The following is a 20,083-nucleotide window of genomic DNA, read 5'->3' as shown; positions in this document are numbered from 1 at the left end:
GGTGTTTGTTCCCAAAGCATGGGATGGTCTACTCTTGGCATTGTGTGATCACACACGTGAAAGCTCCAGATTAGCAAACTGTCAAAACATCTGCTTTTATGGAAGTCAGCACACCTGCTGATGACCAGTTCATCAATGATGATGATACATAGGACCTCGCTGCAACTGACCCTCTTACATCTGACAGAAGCAGTAAGGGTGTACTTGGTATTGATTTTTCTCTGGGATAATATTGGCTTAATATTTTTTTCTATAAAAAAATGGCATAAAAGAAAAAGAAAGTTTGATCTTCATATGAGCATTACAACTACCAGATTTTTTTTTTCAGGACTAAGAGATAGGGTCTTCCACACACCCTCTGCATATTTGCTTAATATATGATTGCTTAATATGGATACATATATAAAAATAAATATAGTAATAATAATAAATAAATACATTATGTTATGTGTTGTTCATCTGGGAATGTGTTAATCTACTTTTTAAGACCTGAAAAAGAGATAAACAATTTATTTTTCATGTATTCTTCTCTGGTGTGTCAGGAGATAAGGGCAGATCATGTTTTGCGTTGATGAGAATGGAGGACATATTTAGGAAACACCATCTATTACAAAGGATTGAAACATCTAAAAATACTCTAATCTCCCCAGAAAATGATATAGATTTGCAGATCGTTCTTCAACCTTCAGAAAGCCAACATTGTTCTCTGACTCTGTCGACATAGCAAAGTTCTGCTAACCCCACGATCAGAAGGGAAACTGTAGGAGGACTGTTCTGCAGTTAATGGTGCAACAGCAAAGCTTGAGCTTCATGCATCCCAGGTTCCCAGCTTTATTAGCGCACTAACCAAATCCGGCCCTAACAAGGCAGAGCACACAACACAAGGGGACGGATTCATTAAGGAGACAAGCAGCGCTAATGCAGAGCTATCTGTCAAATTGCCGTGTATTCACGCTTTTTCTGGAATCTGAAATGAATTTGTCTGTGCGAACAGATGTTCAGGACAAGGGTTGTGGGTGTGCTGTGAGGCGGCGGAGATGTTCACACTCAATTCCATCAATTCTATCAGTGAGTCTAATTGATGAGCCCCTCACTCACACACACACAAACACGCACACACACACACACACACACACACACACACACACATTTTTTTTTTCCAAAACAATGCTGCTGCACATACACCCACAGACCCTTACAGAACTAATCTAGGCCAGGCCTTTGAGAGAGGCACCCATGCTGAAGCTGGACATGGCTTGAGATGAACACATCACCCTCCGACAGGCCGAGAGAACAGAAGAGGACAGTGGGATGAGGAAGCGAGGAGGGAGGGGGGTGTTGGTAAGGAGATTAGCATTCTCATCAGCACTGGAGGAATTTGTCTTGGCTGCCTACCTCTTTCCCCTTTTTTATATTCCCTTCTCCTCATCAAGCCCTCTTCTTCCTTATCCAGGCGCACTCTTCCTCCCTCCTAATCTTTATCTTTCCAATCAGCACGGCTTTTCATCACTTCCTCTCTCTCCATCCTCCCTCTCATTATATTCCTTCCTTGCACATTACTGTCCAGCGCTCCCTCTCCTTCTCCTCGGTGCACTACACAGTCACAGAGACCTCTGCGGTCTGCTCATCCTCACTCCCGGGCCACGCAAACACACACGGAATAAAACACAAACACAACAAGTACACTTAAATATAGCATATGCTGAACCAATGTGTGAAGAATTTGGGCTGGACGATAATTATAATAATTATAATAGTAATAAGTGCCAAAACATGTACAGTCGTTTTTCAGAAGTTAATATCTGCTCATTTAATCATAGGATTTTATGTATTTGTGTGGGTGTAACAATAATTAAAATCATTTAATTGTAGTGCAGAAATAGAACCTCAGACGAACAACAATATGTAACTGTGGCAGGGTGGAGGAGCTGCAGCCACTCAGGCTGACGGGACACAGGTGTGTCCCATTAGCCTCTCCACCCTGCCAGCCTTGATAAGGAGGACTGGGAGACTGTAGCTGGGTCAGACTGAGGCTGAAGCTGCTGAGTGAAGCTGTGCTTGTGCACGTGTGTCCTGGGTGTTTGGCAATAAAGGGTTCTGCCATGGCATGGGCGAGCGCATCCAGGGCCCGCTCCGTGCCTCCCTTCTCCATCCCGTCGGGCCCCACGTTGGGCGCCAGTGTAGCACGGCGAGTGCCACGGGGCCCGACCGACAGGATAGAGAGGACACAGAGTTTTGTGCAGAACCCTGCCACTACTACTACTGAATAGGGCCTTCAAAGGGATTTCAGAGGGTAAGCTGTGTTGGATCGGCAGGAGTGCAGACCTCTGTAACAGCAGAAAGGTTTGGCCGATGCTGCTCTGGACCAGTCAGGTGTGTTAACACAATGCAGAGAGGGAAAGACGTAAGCCGTGGTCTTCAAGAAGCAACTGTTGTTTATGCTGGTGCCAGTTCTTTGTTAGTGGGAACAGAAAGCCCAGTTCCAAACTCCCCTGGAGCCCTGGAACCGGTTTGGTGGAAAAAGGGTATTTGAGGAGCAAAGGATTTCGAAAGGATTTCCACTTGGTCAACAAATTTGGGAGAAAATTGTTGACACTTTTCCCAAAAAGGAAAAAAAAAAAAAAAAAAGAAAAGTCCCCAAGTAAGATGGGAAGATCTTTGCATGTTTATCATTCTAAAAACCATGTAAGGAATCTGGAGGAATTTCAGCAAGTGGGAGCAAGTCGAAGCTGGACAGCTGGGATCTCAGTGAAGGTGCAGAAGACAGAAGACTTGAAGAAACTGTTAGGTCCTTTTACAGAAGACTCAGAGTCTGTAAGTACTTTTGGTTGAAAGGAAGCTTTCCTTTGTTAACAACAGTACTGTGATGTATCCCTAAAGTGAATTGTGATGTTTAAAAAACATACAAAACACGTGATTCAGATTTTGTTTCAGTTGACAGAATCAGTATATCATTTAGATGCTACACATTGTACATTAGATACCAGAATTACAAAAGTACGTCAACAGTACAACAGTGATACTTCAGAGTGTGATTTTTGACTCCAAAGTTTGGTTTTAATCCTGAGGTGGCTTCATTCAGTACATTTGTTCACGTCCTGCAGATTTGGTGTATCTTCAGATAAACAGAGTGTGAAAGTCGAGCAGCAACACTTCAGTGAACTGTGAATAGAGATGGAATGACTTCTCTCGTACTTATTAAACAAGACTATTACTATCACTGTGGGACAGACTTGACCAGAATAACATTAAAGGAGCCTCGGTTGAGATCTGCAGAGATACTTTGTGTGAAGGTGTGTGTTTGTGTATGGAACAGAGCTGTGGACGAGGCTGTTGTCACAGAGAGGAAGTGTGCATCTGATAACAGCAAGAGGATACGGTGGTTATCAAATAATGAGCTAGCTTTTTGCAATATGGTGTGTGCGTCTGAGTGCGTCTTCCAGTTGGTGTGTGTCTTACCGTGGCCTTTGTGGAGCTCTCCTGCAGGTCCCAGAGCAGAGCATGGTTATCAGCCAATGAAATCACACGCTTGCCATCCCCCATGGGCTCCCAAAGCACACTGAAAGTGCACAAGGACACAAACACACACAGAAAATCCAGAGTCACTGCCAAGTAGAAAACATGGATGGTCAAATGTTCATACAACCAGTTTCAGCCATTTTACACATCTGAAACTCTGTTTGGGACTGCAGATCCGTGCATGCTGCAAAAACTCAAAATCTTACCAGGAATATTTGTCCTATTTCTAGTTAAAATGTCTCATTTTTAGTCAAAAAATCTCATTACACTTAAAACAAGAGTCATTACCAGAAAAATGACTTATTTGACAATTTTCACCTGTTTCAAGTAAATGTTCACTTGAAATAAGTAGAAAAATCTGCCAGTGGGACAAGATTTATCTTCTCATTACAAGCAAAAAAATCTTGTTCCACTGTCAGATTTTTCTACTTATTTTAAGTGAAAATCTACTTGAAACAGGTGAAAATTGTTGTTTTTTCCAGTGATGAGTCTTGTTTTAAGTGTAATGAGATTTTTTTTGACTAAAAATGAGACATTAACTAAAAATAAGACTTAAGATTTTGAGTTTTTGCAGTGTGTCTCCTGCATGTACGATGTTCCTGCAATGAGTCCAGACTTTTTGCGAGAAATACAACTATCAACAAATCCCAAAGTTAGTGAACTGTTCATCTCGTGTTTGAGACATCAGTGGTTTGGTCTGTAACCGTTACATAAATGTATATCGGCAGTAGCTCAGGTGGTAGAGCGGGTCGTCCAATGATCGGAAGGTCGGCGGTTCGAATCCCGCTCTGTCCCAGTTTGCTGTCGTGGTGTCCTTGGGCAAGACACCTTACCCACCTTGCCCCGTGTGAATGTGTATGAATGTGTGTGAATGTTGGTGGTGGTCGGAGGGGCCGTTAGGCGCAATATGGCAGCCACGCTTCTGTCAGTCTGCCCCAGGGCAGCTGTGGCTACAAATGTAGTTTACCACCACTGGAGAGAATGTGTATGAATGAATAATGATCTCTGTAAAGCGCTCTGGGTGCCTAGAAGGGCGCTATATAAATCCAAGTCATTATTATTATTATTATTATTATATCAATAAATTAATAAAAGGTCACCAGCAATTCCATTCAATTCAAGAGCAATTTCCATTTTAAATAAATGGTTAATTATTTGCTTTCTAGTTTTGTTGACAACTTAAAGGATACATAATGACCTGTTGAAGTAGTATTTATATGCGAGTCCTATAAGAAGTAAAAGTGCGTCCACGTAGGCTGGTGTTCAGGTTCCATTGTGGTCTTCCTTGTTGGGACCCAACTGCTTTTGTTTTCTAAAATGGGGCATGTTTTACGGAAACTATAAGGGACCCACACAGTTTGACCTCTTGTTAGCTCATGCCAACAGACCCCACATGTCCCTCCTGGACTCCATATATTTGGCCCAGTTTGAGGCTGATAATATTGACACCATATGGGACTCATGTCATCTGCCCATTTCCCGCCCACATGGGACCCACATAGAAATGCATGCTGGGAACGACAGCCATGCCTTTACAGCTCCTTTCACAGCAACTGTGAAAGGAGCTGTAAAATTACGAAGAAAGCATGAGTCACATGACCCATTGGTTACTGAAGAGCTCTCTCGTATGCAGCCATGTTGGCAACTGACGAGAATTATGTTTCTATACGGTCAAAACGTACAAAGACCGGGTCAAATACAGTATTACAAAAGTAATCTGTGCCGATTCGTGCGGTGAATCAAACCAATTTGACAATTCTACGTCACAATAGTGATCAACTTGATTTTGCAGCCAGCCCCCAGCAGCCAGTCAAGGGACTGCAATCTTAGTTCTGTATCGGCCTCAGCCCGGAAGTTAGATAGTTGGTGCTTAATAACAAGCACTTTTAAGGGCCGGGGTCAGACACTCAGCTCCTCTCCACAATGCATTATGCAGAATAAGCCTCCCTTCAGATCAGCGTTGCAGCATTGTACTCCCCAGTCCTGAGGTACAGAAGAAGCAGCATAAAGTTGAGTGTAGATTAAGATGGGAGGCTACTTTTATCTGGGACCCAGGACCAACTCAGTTTGTTTAACTAGTTTGTCTGTTTGAGGTTAAGATTACGGATGTGACAAACCTGTACTTGTCAGGACACTGAACTCTGTTTACACTTGGAGCTCAGGTGTGGGCTGAAGTGGGAATTGTTTTGCTGTAGGAGAAAACTGTCTGCAGATATTTACTGAAATGTTTTAATATTCAAAATAAGTGATAAACAAGAACTTTTCTTTGGAAAGCGTCATAAGTTCAGTTTGCAAAAACTTTGCATGATTCTGAAAACAGTTGATGTGTTTAATCAGGAGTTTCTTTCATCCATAAGGAAGTTCCAGAGTCAGGACCCTCCTCAGGAAGCTTGTGTGGTGTAATTAGTCGTGTGTGCAGTTATACACATTACGTGACTGATGCAATCTTCACTAATTAGGCACCAGAATTTTTAATTGCCCATGAAAGTGACAATCGCATATCAGCGAGCTTTGCGTGGTTAGCTCAGAGTACTTATTGGCAAATCCTGCAGCCCAATTCTGTCAATCCAGCTCCACAAGACTGGAACACACGGCTGCCTCGCTGCTGTTAAAGTGTAGCTTTTATTGCACACTTTACTTTGATCGCTCCCTGCACACAAGCGTCTGCAGAGTATTGATTCTTTACTGCATGCCTCTCAGAGTTGTGATTCTCCACTGCGCTCCAATCTAGGTATGTAGTCTGCACGGAGGACTGCACTCACCGTTCTTCATTATTCCCTTGATGTTGACTGGATCACTTGTATGCTTTTATTCGTTTCTCTTAGCTGGGACAGGTTGAGCAGCCAAATAAAGACAGAGAGGAGGCACAATCCAAGAGAGAAAGCTTTTAACTCTGAGTCCTGCCATATGTCAGTGAAATCAGAGGTCTGGCACTGAGCTAAGTATAACTCTGGCCTCAAAAAGCAGCTATTTACCTGTTAAAGCTTTGATTTAATGTGTCTCTTCAGCTCAAAAAGAAAATAAAATGACATTTAATCTGTGTTAAAGGATGTAAAATGTCAGAGGTGCAGGTGTGGTCTAACAGAAGGTTTGGGTGCCTGTAAACTTTCATCATTACAGGATAACAAAAACAATGCTGCTTATTTAAGGAGTTCATCAATTAGACAACCCCATTTTCTTTGACTCATTAGTCAAACTGAAGCAGCAGCCGCAACAATGCCAGCGTTTGAGACAAAGAGTGTGCTTGTGTTAGAGAAGGTGAGCGTGTTTGAGAGAGATAAAAGAAATGACAGCAGAAAGGAGGGAAGACAAAGTTGGAGTTTGCTTTTGGATTAAATCCAGGCTTCAAATATGCATAGTGCCATTAGAGAAGGTGGAGCAGAAAGAGGCAGAGGACGGGGAGCGGAGCGGCGTTTATTAGGGCTGTAAATTCACGGCTGCCGAGGGACGGCTTTTACTGCCCTCCAGAGGAGCCACGAGTCATGGCTCACACACTCACACACACACTCTCTCACACACACACTCACACACACTCTCTCACACACACACACGCACGCACCCGCGCACACACGCATAAAAACGCTCAAAACTTCTTGTCAGTTGAGAGCTGTTGTGACAGATAGGAAGTGTACAGCTAATATCAGGAGTTTGTGATCAGCCTTAGACATATACACACATATATATATATATATATATTAGGGGTGTAACGATACACTAATCTCACGATACGGTACGATACACGATATTGAGGTCACGATAACGATACGATACAGCAGTATTTTTTTAACAACCTTGAATGAGGTAGTCATGAGGAAATTGTCTTTTATTTGAAAGACACAAAATACAAAATAATGCTGTGCGTTTGCCCTATTGTTACAGTTTGTAATGCTTTATAACTGTTTAAGTTTTAAAGAAAAAGCCAGGCCAACCATTTTCCACAAACTGAACTAAAAGTAAATGTCAGGTTTGCATTATGCATCTTCAGTTTCATACAAGTACAAATATTTTGCCACAAACTGAATAGTTTCTCTCATGTATGATTTGACTTTTTTCTTTTCCAGAAATGTAACAACTAAATTAAATAAATAAATAAAAGTAAATAAATACATACAATTTTACATCATAAAAAAGATTGATTCATGCTCACCTTATAAGTGTAAGAGGAGATTTATTTTTGTTAAGAAGGTTATTTTGCTAATTCAGGGTTCATTATTTTATAAATATATTCTTTATATTCTGTAAATCAGGGACTATAATTACACTAGTCAGTTAATCTGTAGTGATTAGTCTGTTTTAGATTGGGCGGAGTGATACGCCACAGTACGGAACTAGGTGCTGTGTTGATGTTCTAAAATCCTACGCTGTTGAGCGGACATTGAAGTACACTGGAACTCAGCAGAAGTTGTCCCGTGTTTATCCTACTCACGACCCCAAAAAGTTTTAATTTAATAAGGTAAGGCTTAACTCTACACCAGCCTTACATAAGTAAAGGTTCAGACCTCAAAACGGGACCGCAAAACGGGACTAGTTTCTTCTGAGCAGAGGAAGATTTTGTTCCGCGCGGTCGCGGTCGGATGCGCGTTACTAGTCAACACAATAGATTAATATTAATAACCCAATATCGCGATACACTTTGTCACCTCCACGACACGTATTGTGACATTTTTGTATCGCGAAATTTCGTGGCACGATATATTGTTACACCCCTAATATATATATAGATATATAGAGAGAGAGATAACTGTTTTCCGACACTGTTTTATGTACGGCAAAAAAACAATCACAATTTCTCATGTCTTTATTGAACACACAAATTAAATATTAAAGCAGCACAATGTAACTTTCAGCTTTTGTTGAGTTTGGCGGCTCCTTTGGACCAAAGTGTGGAAGGGTTCCTACCATGCACCTTTAAGTTACAAGTTACAGACCCCCTCAGACCATGACAGAGGTGTCATTAAACCTGTTGGAAGTTGATGTACCATCACAATGACTCTGGAAATATTATATTAAGGTGGAAAAGTTACATAGTGCTGCTTTAAGGGGGCAAGAGGAAGAAGTAAGTGAAGCCACAGACTAATTACTTCAATGAAAGGTCTAATTTGGGTCAATAGTCTGCACACCTGCAGTCCAGTTAAGGTAAGGTAAGGTAGACTTTATTCATCCCCCAGGGGAAATTCATTTGCGACAGCAGCACGACACAGAACAGAAATAAACAGGACAGACAAACAATGAATTAATTAATTAATTACATAAAAAATCATAGAAAGATTGTACTCTGTTTGCTGGATAAAAAAAACATTAAGATAATGCAATACAGTTGGAGTTTAGAGCTGCTACTCAAACATTTGTAGTTTGGTGTTCATAACTGCACTGCTGTGAAGCATACATCACTAAATTAGATCTCAGACAACATCAAGAGAAGTTGATCTGCAGAAGACTCGAAACCAACCCAAACTTATCTCAAAAGTGTTTAGAAATCCATCAGTCTTCATTTAGACAGAAGTCACAGAACAGGGAGGATGTCCATGAAAAAAGTCTGCAGAACCGAAGCAAGCCAAAGAAAACCTTGGTAATCCACTACAGTACTTGGACAATGTTTAGAGACTGACAGAACAGAAGTTTCAATTTTCAGGAAGAATACTGGACCCTATGCATGGAGTAAAGACGACACACCACATTAACATCCAAACACCAAACCAATTATGAAGTATGGTGGAGGGAGCATCATGATTTGGGCTTGCTTTGCTGCAATCATCAGACGTCCCATAAATGTGTCTGAGCTGAAGCAGTTCTGGACAGAGGAATGATCCAGAGATTCTGTGGAAGTCACTGCTGCTGAAGGAGCTGCAACCAACTTCAATCAGTACCCTGAGTGACTGTGTTTTATCACCTTAAGCACGCCGTTACTGAGATGAAGACCATACCAGGCCTTCCTCTTTGTTTAATAAAGAAGGGCACAGTGAAAAGAAATATCGGTGCTTGTTGTTTGTCTGAGATTGTATTTGCCCAATCTAAACCACACTCCGATCCAATGATCTTTATTACATTTTAAACCAAAACAGAGGAATAAAACCCTTACCAGACTGTCTCTCCAAATATTATAGTGCAGCTATAAAACAGCGCCAGTGTGTATGATGCGAGTCCGAGCCTAAAACTAAGCCTGATTCTAAGAACACAACCTTAAAACAAAAGCGAACATTTTTCTCCAGAATCCGGGTCTACAAGAGTGTTTCTGAATGCAGATGTCGGGACTCGCACGTCACTGCATTAACCTGATGAGGATTACAGCTCATCAGATACCTGCGCTGCTCTGTTTTATATCTCTCACACACATTCATCAGCACACTATAGGACCAATTAAAAGTACTCATATACTCAATACTGTGCCCTACAGTATCAATATACTCAGGCGGTAGAGAGGGAGGAAGAGACAGCGGCGCCCAGCAACTCATATTGCCTTTCTCTCTTATTAAACACTATAAGTTATGTGCATTTGACCTTGAGCTCTGCAACATGCTGGATACTGGAATGGTATGTAAATAGTGTCTGGGAGAGCTATGAGGGTTTTACAGCCCCATAAATCCAAGTCAGGGACAGGGATGCACTTCTCCCTCTCCATGTCTCTCACTCTGCAGATTGTTCCCCCTCTTTGCTGCGCTTTGCATCCATATGAGTGTAATCCCACCCCCTCCTATACAAAGCCAACACAAACACAGTGTGTGTGTGTGTGTGTGTGTGTGTGTGTGTGTACACACACACAGGGACATCTGAAGAACATTTCAAACACACAAACCTCACACGATTCATGTATGTGCCTGTCCGTATTACATTTTGCAAGAACTCCATCGTTTTAACACCAAGTTGCACATTTTTAAATGCAGCTACTCCACTCCAGCAAGTCAGCTGGATCTTTTGCCTTTACCAGTTCTGACCAGTTTAGCATCGGCACCCAGAGGGCAGGAAGAAACGCAGAACCGAGTTACGTCCAACAACTACTACTCCTCCTCCTCGGAGGGACAGACCTGTTAACTCAACTCTGAGCTTCTTTTTATTCAATCTGTGGGTGAATGCTAATTAGTTTCTTGAATCTTCTCCCAAAATATCAATCATAATATCATTCTCTGCTGTCATAAAGACAGTCAAATGAAAATGACAGAAACAGTTGAGATGTGTATTCGTGTTGGGTTTAAAGTATTCCATGAACTCTGTTGTTGAAATGTGGTTTGGAATTTGAAACTGAATTACAGACATGATGGATTTGCTCTAGATTCATATTAGACATCCTTCACAATATTTACAGATTATCTCCGGTTCTCAAGTAATATTAGACCCATGCAAAGAAGGAATTTGTTATTTATAACTAATTTGTGAACCAGCATACAAACACAAGTCAATCTTGGTTCTTTGTTTGGTGCAGAGTTCTGGAGAGTTGCTCTGTAAACTGCTCTGGGTCACTGAAGGTCAGTGATTGTCAAAGTGTGCTTGTGCTGCCCTTCATTCTGGCAATTTCTTTGTTGGGAAAATGACAAAAAGACATTTGACTCATTTCCGTGTTACACAAAACAACGGTGCTTCTATGGTGATTAGACAGAGAGAGTCAGAGGAGAAGGACATTTTTAGCTGCTCCCTCTGAAAACGCAACGCAAATCTAAACTGAACATGACTTCAGACAGTAACGGGCCTGCAGGCCTGTTTCAAAAATATGCACATTGTTCACGTTCGGACGTTTCCAGTCCAAACTACCCTGATGCTTTAATACAACTTCACTGCAACTGGGAGGATTACCACGAAAACAATGTGCCCAACAGACTGAAAAAGGAGATTTTATCTTATTGGGGAAAGGCACAGACTGATGGAAAAGTAGAGTGTATTGGAGTATTGCTTTTTGCTCCAATAAGGTGACACATTTATTTAATAGTTTGTTTGTTCTTTAAAAAGGAGGGGGTTGTGCAGCCGACTCACGGCTAAAAATGGATGCTAACGATGCAGCAGCTTCAGTTCAGTTCGGCCTGGCTAAGATGTATACATGGCTTTTAAAACTTAAAAATCTGTCAGATTAAGGAAACAATTCTACTTTCTGTTAGTGCATGTAAACGTACTGACTGAGATATGCGGAAGTTGGTCAAAGACCCATTTATTTGATTCGGGTGTGTGAGCATGGAAGCATCTACAATACTCAGGGCAGTGGTTCTTGAGAACAAGGTTGTCCAGGTGTGTTCATTTGCAAAAAGCCACTCACACTGACTCAATCAAAGAAGAAAACGAGTGGCGAAGCCGGATCGTGACTGCTCAGTGAATGCATGAATCCTTGAGTGAATGAGTTGGCGGTAAGTGGGTGGCTCGTAACTGAAATGCATGGGCGGAGTTACGGACTTGCAGCTTTTCACACCTTCAAGTGATTTTAAATCAAGGTTTATTAGCTATACAGTACTATACTATTTAGTTTTCATAAAGTGATAAAAAGCAACCCGCCTACAGTACTTTAAAAAATAAATATAATTCTTCCTATTGTGGCTGAAGATGGTTGATTATGCCACAATGAGACAGTAACATTATTAAATCACAGTTTAAAATAAATGTTTGGGATGTGTACAGTGATAATTGTAGGCTTGTGTGGGATGAAGCCTGGTAAAATGATCGGGGTTTGGAGGGTTTTCATGGCATGGATTTAGTTTTTATTGAATGCAAACAAAACATCAGTGAATGACTCTGTGACCATATCAAGTCTTTACACAGGCTTGATTTCACCATCATTATTAAAAACACTGAACTGAAACCTTAAATTATGCTTTTCAAAAAGATTTGACTTCACAGTATAAGACGATTTAACGCAGGGCTGATATCACAATATATATTGCACTATAAAACTTCATGGTGGCCAAACGTTTTATTAGGCAAGGCAAGTTTATTTGTATAGCACAATTCAACACAAGGTACCGAAAATTCAAAGTGCTTTACATCAACATTAAAAGCAGCAAGACACAATTAAACAGTAAATAACAAATAAAATGAAATAAAATGATAAGAAAGGAGGTCAAATAATACGGTCAAAACGTACAAAGACTGGGTCAAATACAGTATTACAAAAGTAATCTGTAACAATTCGTACGGTGAATTAAACCAATTTGACAATTCTGTGCCACACTGCCTGTTTCCAGGTCTTATTTCACACAACTGACAAGTATTACGTTTCTATACGTTCAAAACATACAAAGACCGGGTCAAATAAAGTATTACAAAAGTAATCTGTGTCGATTCGTGCGGTGAATCAAACCAATTTGACAATTCTACGTCACAATGCCTGCATTCAGGGCTTATCCATAACTTCGTACGATTTTCAAAAATCACAAGTATTTAATTTAAGAATATGCTTAAATAACAAATAAAATGAAATAAAATGATAAGAAAATGATAATAAAAGAGGTAATCTAATAAAAAGCACAAGTTGTTAAAAAATAAGGGCAGTAGAGTACAGCAGGTAAGTATTTAATTTAAAAATATGCTTTATTAATCTGGAATTCCCCCCCGAATGAAGCTGCCTTTATTTGAAACGCACCAAGATCATCTTCTGACCTACACTTGCTGACCCCGGAAAAAAACAGCGGACCCCACACATCTGTCCACTGGTCTTTCTCTCTCACTCACACGCATGCACTCTACCCTCACAGTTTGCTCCATGGCAGTTGCACTGGGATATTTATAGACATTAGCACGGATTATAATACTGAAGAATCCCAATAAATCAATCTCCCCTATTATGCTCTCGTCAACAGACACACATGGACAATAAGCATAAATTATAAATGATTACAGACCCATCGCTTTCTCCCCTCTGAACAGACATACTGGAATGTTTTCAATAACCAGGACCTGGCAGTATACAAACACAAACCACTTCAACGATGCTGCCTTCAAGTTAGGGGACAAGGCCCTCTACTGTACAGCAAGATCCAATCTCAAGGGGGGCATCAGAAAAGCTAAACGGGTCAACAAAAACGAAATAGAAGATCACTCCACGAAGAACAGCACCAGGCAGGTGTGGAAAGTGTGACTACAGCAGATCACCAACTTCAGAGGCAACAACACTGACTTAAAAGGCGCTGCTGAACTGGCTGAGGAGCTCAACTGCTTCTTTGCCAGATTTGAAGCAAACACCCCACCCTCTCACATGTGTAACCCTGTTGCTCAGTATGTTCACATGCACTTACAGAAAGTTGAATTGTTTCCTTTATTTGACAGATATTGAAGTTTTAAAAGCCATGTATACACCTTAGCTAGGCTGTAGTCGAACTGAACTGAAGCTCTTGAGATCAAGCTTTTAGTGCCAGATAATGCAGCCCTAATTCTAGTTATTCCAGCATGTATACGCAACCCACGCTGTACCGAGCTACTGACAGTCATGGTAACAGAAGAAGAAGAGGGAAACTTTGTGTGCATCTTACAACCGTATAAGGCTTAGTATGTACGAAATTTACAGAGCTGCTGCATCGTTAGCGTCCATTTTTTTTGCATCTTGTTGTCCTCCTACACACTTGTTTACTAATTGTACCGGATGAACGCCAACGCGAAAGTGCGTATAGCGCCACCTAGCGTCTCGGAGTCGATTGTCTTCTCGTGCAGGTTTACTTGGATTTCTCTGAACCTCCAGTTTAATTCTTAGCTAGATTGTTGCCAACAACTTGATTTAGATGTGCATGTAATCGCACTGACTGTCAACCAGACATTGTTTGTACAGGAGCATAAAGTGAGACAGCTATTTAAAGCAGTGAATCCAAGGAAAGCTGCTGGTCCAGACAACATCCCCGATAAAGTACTGAGTGGTTGTGCTTATGAACTTGTTAGTGCATTCACGGATATCTTTAACTGGTCACTTGCAGATGCTGTCGTACCACCCTGTCTCAAATCATCCACCGTCGTCCCAGTCCCCAAGCAGCCCGCTATATCCAGCTGAAATTATTACAGACCCATCGCTCCCACTCCTATTGTCAGAAAGTGCTTTGAGACACTGATAGTGAAGCACATCAAGACCAGCCTCCAACCCATCCCTGACCCCATCAATTTGCCTATAGGGAAAACAACTCCACAGAGGATGCCATCACCATTGCTCTTCACTCTGCTGTACAACACCTGGAGTAAAGAGGGAGCTATGTACGGATGCTTTTTGTTGATTATAGCTCCGCCTTCAATACAATCCTTCCGGATGTTCTCATCAGAAAGCTGCTCCCCCTTGGTCTCTCCCTCCACCTCTGCTCTTGAATTCAGGACTTTCTCACCAGCCGTCCTCAGTCTGTCAGGCTGGGCCCCCACCTCTCCCCATCCATCACAGTCAGCACTGGCTCCCCACAGGGCTGTGTGTTAAGCCCCTTATTATATTCCCTATGCACATATGACTGCTCAACCTTCCATCCCACAGTGGTCGGTCTAATCCCAGGAGGAGATGAGTCGGCCTACAGAGACGAGATCTGCAAACTGACACTGTGGTGCTCATCAAACAACTTGTCACTCAACACAAGAAAACAAAAGAATTGAACCTGGACCTCCGAAAGAACAGAACTGATCATCAACCCGTCTTCATAAACAGAGAATATTTGGAAATCATCTAAAGCTTCAAATTCCTTGCCTTTGCTGGTCCACAAACACCACAGCTGCTGTAAAGAGGGCACAGCAACGCCTGCACTTCCTCCGTGTCCTGAAAAATGACAACCTACATCCCAAACTACTGTTGACTTTCTACACCTCCTCCATCAAGAGCATCATCACATACGGTCTTACTTTATGGTACACAGGCTGTTCAGCGGCTGACAAAAAGGCCCTGGACAGGGTCATTAGGTCAGCAGGCACAATCATAGGCTGCTCCCTTCCCTCACTGGAGAACTTTGCTGACACCCGTTATCTTTCCAGAGCAACAAATATCATGAAAGACTCCTCTCACCCCGGCCATCACCTCATTGAACTGCTGCCTTCAGGAAGGCGTTAGAGGTCCATTAAAACATGCATAAACAGACTATTATACCGTTTCTTTCCTCTCAGTCTGTCAACAAATATACATAGTAACTCCATACATCCAGTGCAATATACTCCCTATAAGTGCAAATTCAAACCTAACTTTATAACTAATTTATACTTGGTGCCATACTGTCACTTGACACTTTATCCTGCTCTCTGTGAAGTCTGTTTCCTACCTGATATGTCTTTGTGTTGTACAATGTGTGGCTTCGTCGTGTGACTGTATGTTAGTCTCTTTGTCTTTTTTTAATACTACTAGACTGGGCAGTTGTAATTTCATTGTGTCCTATACAGTGACAAATAAAAGTATCCATCCATCCATCCATCCATCCATCCATGTTTTCTTTTGCTTCACTCAATATATGAGGCTTAACATATACAGGATTTCAAGCACAAAGCTCAAAACCTTTAACTTACAACAGCCACACACACAAGACTGCATCCATCCCCGTTGTCACAAACACACACAATCACACACAAACACACCTCCTAACCCTTCCTGTCTCACCCCACTTTGGAAAATCAACTTTGTTGCTTTCTGCGCTTTACCATTCCTACCCAGAGCTGTGATTGGCTCAAATGGCTCCACAGGAATCGATTCACTCGCCTGGCGCGCCTCCCAATCGAAACCAAGCGCAAGAAAACGGATAAGAAAAGAAAAAAAAAATAACTGCCATGGCGCACACACGGAAAAAGAAACATGATTTCTCTTAATCTTTGTTCAGCTGTCCTTTTTTTTCATGTGCATTTGATATTTTCATTCCACACACGCTTCACAACAGGACAGAGGCTCAAATGTTTGCCCACCCAAACAATGAGGGGATTTGGAGGAAGGAGAAAGTGTTATTCATTGTGGGAGTGGAGGGACCTCAACAACCGGAGAACACACGCATGAACGATACAGGTTACACACAGGCGGACATGCTGCAGTGACTGCAAACACACATGAGCAGGTGGACAAACACACACGACAGAAAAACAACTTAGAAGAACTCTTTGTCTTATTGCACGCAAACAAGCATGTACACGGTGGCGCAAACTGCCGGGGCTGTGTGTGTGTGTGAGTGTGAGAGAGAGAGAGTGTCGTGGAGAGATGGAGGAGGTGGGCAGCAGACCAAACCCATCCATCCAGAGAAGCCAACAGTCCACAGCATCAAATTCAGTCTCACAACGCGCAAACACACCTAAACACACAACCTGTGTATGAACAGTGTGGTGCCCTTGTAAGGGTTATAGCATCTATCTTTACCCAGCAGCCTCATTTGACCTGGACTGTGACGCACACAAGTTCACACACACACACACGCACTTTATTTTGTGAAGGCACCAATTAACATGCAGTCGTGTGCAAAAGCTTGTACCACCTTTAATAATCCTATGATTTAAAAAAAAAATGTAAACTCATCATAAAATTTCATATCTGGTCTTCAAATCAGGCAAATAAAACCTTTACATGTATACCATGGAACTGTTCACTGTTCTATTGTCTAACAAAAAATTGTCCAAAAAGTTAGACAAAATAAATAAATCACGTGTACCCGCTTAGCATTTTCACAAGATTTAAGAGGGTAAGTTGCCACCAGGTGCTGCTGATCATCATCCCTAGATGAACTGGTCATCAGCAGGTGTGCAGACCTCTGGAAAAGCAGATGTTTTGTTAGTCAGATGGTCTGAAGCATTCAGTTGTATGTTAACACAATGACAAGAGAAATTTAAGCAATGGGCTTGGGGAAGAAGCTGCTGCAATGATTTGGAAACTGATGAAGCTTAAGCAGAAGTGCAAAACATTAAAGACAGTTGCCAGACTTTCCAGGATTATATCTCTCAGCTAATTTACCCCAAGGCTAGACTGAGGAAATCCCAATGAAATTCAAAAAAATCGAAATACAAGAGCTCCATCTCAGAGACTACAGGCCACACAGAGCCATGTTAAAGTCCTGGATAATGCAAGAACCCAGCACAATTCTGAAACAATGTCCTATCCACTAGGGATGGGCGGTATGGACTAAAAAATGTATCACGATAATTTCTGGCATTTATCCCGATAACGATAAAAATTACGATAAAAAAAATACCAATTCAACTCCACCTTTGTAACTATAAATCTATCACCACATTCAGTCTTTGGAACCCCCAAAACACTGCTCTAAAATAATACTAAATGCTACTAAACTACACCAATTAAATTCAATTGATAAAAACCAATGAAATGAGTCCACCTGTAAAACTGTAATGACTCAGATCCGCCATGTTTGTTACACAAACACGTATCAACGGGAATTTATCTTTCTTTCTTTCAGGCTCATTTCTTTCTTTCTTTCAGGCTCATTTCTTTCTTTCTTTCAGGCTCATTTCTTTCTTTCTTTCAGGCTCATTTCTTTCTTTCTTTCAGGCTCATTTCTTTCTTTCTTTCAGGCTCATTCCTTCCTTCCTTCCTTCCTTCCTTCCTTCCTTCCTTCCTTCCTTCCTTCCTTCCTTCCTTCCTTCCCTTCCTTCCTTCCTTCCTTCCTTCCTTCCTTCCTTCCTTCCTTCCTTCCTTCCTTCCTTCCTTCCTTCCTTCCTTCTTCCTCCTTCCTTCCTCCTTCCTTCCTTCCTTCCTTCCTTCCTTCCTTCTTCCTTCCTTCCTTCCTCCTCCTTCCTTCCTTCCTTCCTTCCTTCCTTCCTTCCTTCCTTCCTTCCTTCCTCCTTCCTTCCTTCCTTCCTTCCTTCCTTCCTTCCTTCCTTCCTTCCTTCCTTCCTTCTCCTTCCTTCCTTCCTTCCTTCCTTCCTTCCTTCCTTCCTTCCCTTCCTTCCTTCCTTTCCTTCCTTCCTTCCTTCCTTCCTTCCTTCCTTCCTTCCTTCCTTCCTTCCTTCCTTCCTTCCTTCCTTCCTTCCTTCCTTCCTTCCTTCCTTCCTTCCTTCCTTCTTCCTTCCTTCCCCCCCCTACATTGTGCGTTGATTTAACGCAGTCTTCGCTTTTACACATAAACGTCATCAACGGGAATTTATCGTTTTACCGCGAGATGACAAATTCTTACCGTGGGGAATTTTTTTGACGGTGATAGTCTGTGAACGATAAAATATCGCCCATTCCTTCTATCCACATATGAAACCACAGTTTCACAGGGTTTCATGTCCAGAAACGCGTTAAGAGAAAACGAAACACAGCATTTTAGCAGAAACACCTCAGACCCTCTGCCAAGCACGGTGGTGGAGGGATGATTATCTGGACCTCGACACCTGTAAGTCAATAAGATGGACCATGAACTGGGCCATGAAGATGGACAAGTTCTGTCATAGAACAAGATAAAGATCACAGCAGCAAATCTACATCATACTGGATGAGAAATGATAGAATCAAAGTTTTGGAAGAAATTGGTCACAGGCCTGACCTGCACATGACTGACGAGATGTAGTGGGACCTTCAGAGAGCTGTGCAGAAGAACTGAAGGAACGGTAAGAGCCCCCTCTTATTGATCCAGGTCCTGGTTTCTTCCTTCCTAAAAGGGGAGTTTTTTCTTGCCACTGTTTGGCTTTAGGTTTTTCTCCCACTAGGGGAGTTTTTACCTGCCATTGTTTATGTTATGTTTATGTAATTGCTCGGGGAGTCATGTTCTGGTCTCTGGAAAGCGCCTAGAGACAACTTCTGTTGTAATAGACGCTATATAAATAAAATTGAATTGAAAAGAACCAGAATGCCTCCACAAACCATGTGAGGGATGATAAAGCCATACAGGAAATGACTCGTTCCAGTAATTGCTGCTGAAGGTGGCTCTACAAGTTACTGAATCTGAATATATATGCATGTATATGTATGTATGTCATGAGGGTGCTTGGGGAAGTTTCTTTTGATTTTTGGTAAAATTTTTGTTAAATAAATATTGGGACAGTGAAAAGATGCAACATTGTTGTTTGTCTGAGGTTGTCATTGCCTGATAGACTGACAACATGCTTTAAAAAAAACAACAAGCAAACAAAAAAAACATCTCCCCAAAACAGGCCTTTTGAAGAAACAGAGAAGAGAGGACCTCCCGTCTGTCGCTACTCAACGCCACAACACAGAATGTCACCTGCTGCGGCAGCAGCATCCAAATGCACGAAACACACTAATTTGCTCCAGTGTGATTTCTCGTCTTTGCTGGCTCCCATGCATCCTTCTCTCCGTGTTCCCTCACTCCCTCCCCGTCTTTATCTCTCCCCCGCAGACACCTGCTACAGTATGCATCACGCTAACTGACTGGCGCGTCTAAAAATGATCCCAATCATGAGGCAGACGACAAACAGCCAAGTGAAAGGGGGATGACCATTGATTTTCGTTCTCGTAGGCAGTGAGTTATGGCGAGCAGCTCTGACTGTAAGACAAAAGGGTTGAGCTGTGACTTAAATCCTAGACGGGAGCCAGTCAATAATCAGTTCCATAAAAATAATAACTCACACATGAGGAGAGATGGAGAGGAGCCTCATTTCAGAATATACTGTGAGTCTGTTTGGGTTCTTGGGGCCTACAACGTGTCCATCTGTCCACGTCTATGATCTCAATACTAGCTCTTACAAAGCCATTTTTTACTGCGCACTTTCT

The 20,083-nt window shown here is 41.9% G+C and overlaps 2 protein-coding genes across 2 annotated transcripts in view; both read right to left on the bottom strand.

The window, feature by feature from the left end:
• The window catches only part of adi1 (acireductone dioxygenase 1), a 263,833-nt gene that overhangs the window by 154,697 nt on the left and 89,053 nt on the right, over window positions 1-20,083 (bottom strand). The window lies entirely within an intron of this gene.
• eipr1 (EARP complex and GARP complex interacting protein 1) overlaps window positions 1-20,083 on the bottom strand; it is a 90,054-nt gene that overhangs the window by 46,530 nt on the left and 23,441 nt on the right. Inside the window, exon 5 of the mRNA XM_061743580.1 lies at window positions 3,460-3,559. Within this exon, the coding sequence (XP_061599564.1) occupies window positions 3,460-3,559 (100 nt within the window). The remainder of the gene's footprint in view (window positions 1-3,459; window positions 3,560-20,083) is intronic.

This window comes from Cololabis saira, chromosome 16, assembly GCF_033807715.1.
Source record: "Cololabis saira isolate AMF1-May2022 chromosome 16, fColSai1.1, whole genome shotgun sequence".
NCBI lineage: Eukaryota > Metazoa > Chordata > Actinopteri > Beloniformes > Belonidae > Cololabis > Cololabis saira.
The sequence above is the reverse complement of the archived record's forward strand: the minus strand, read 5'-3'. Positions and strand labels throughout refer to the sequence as shown.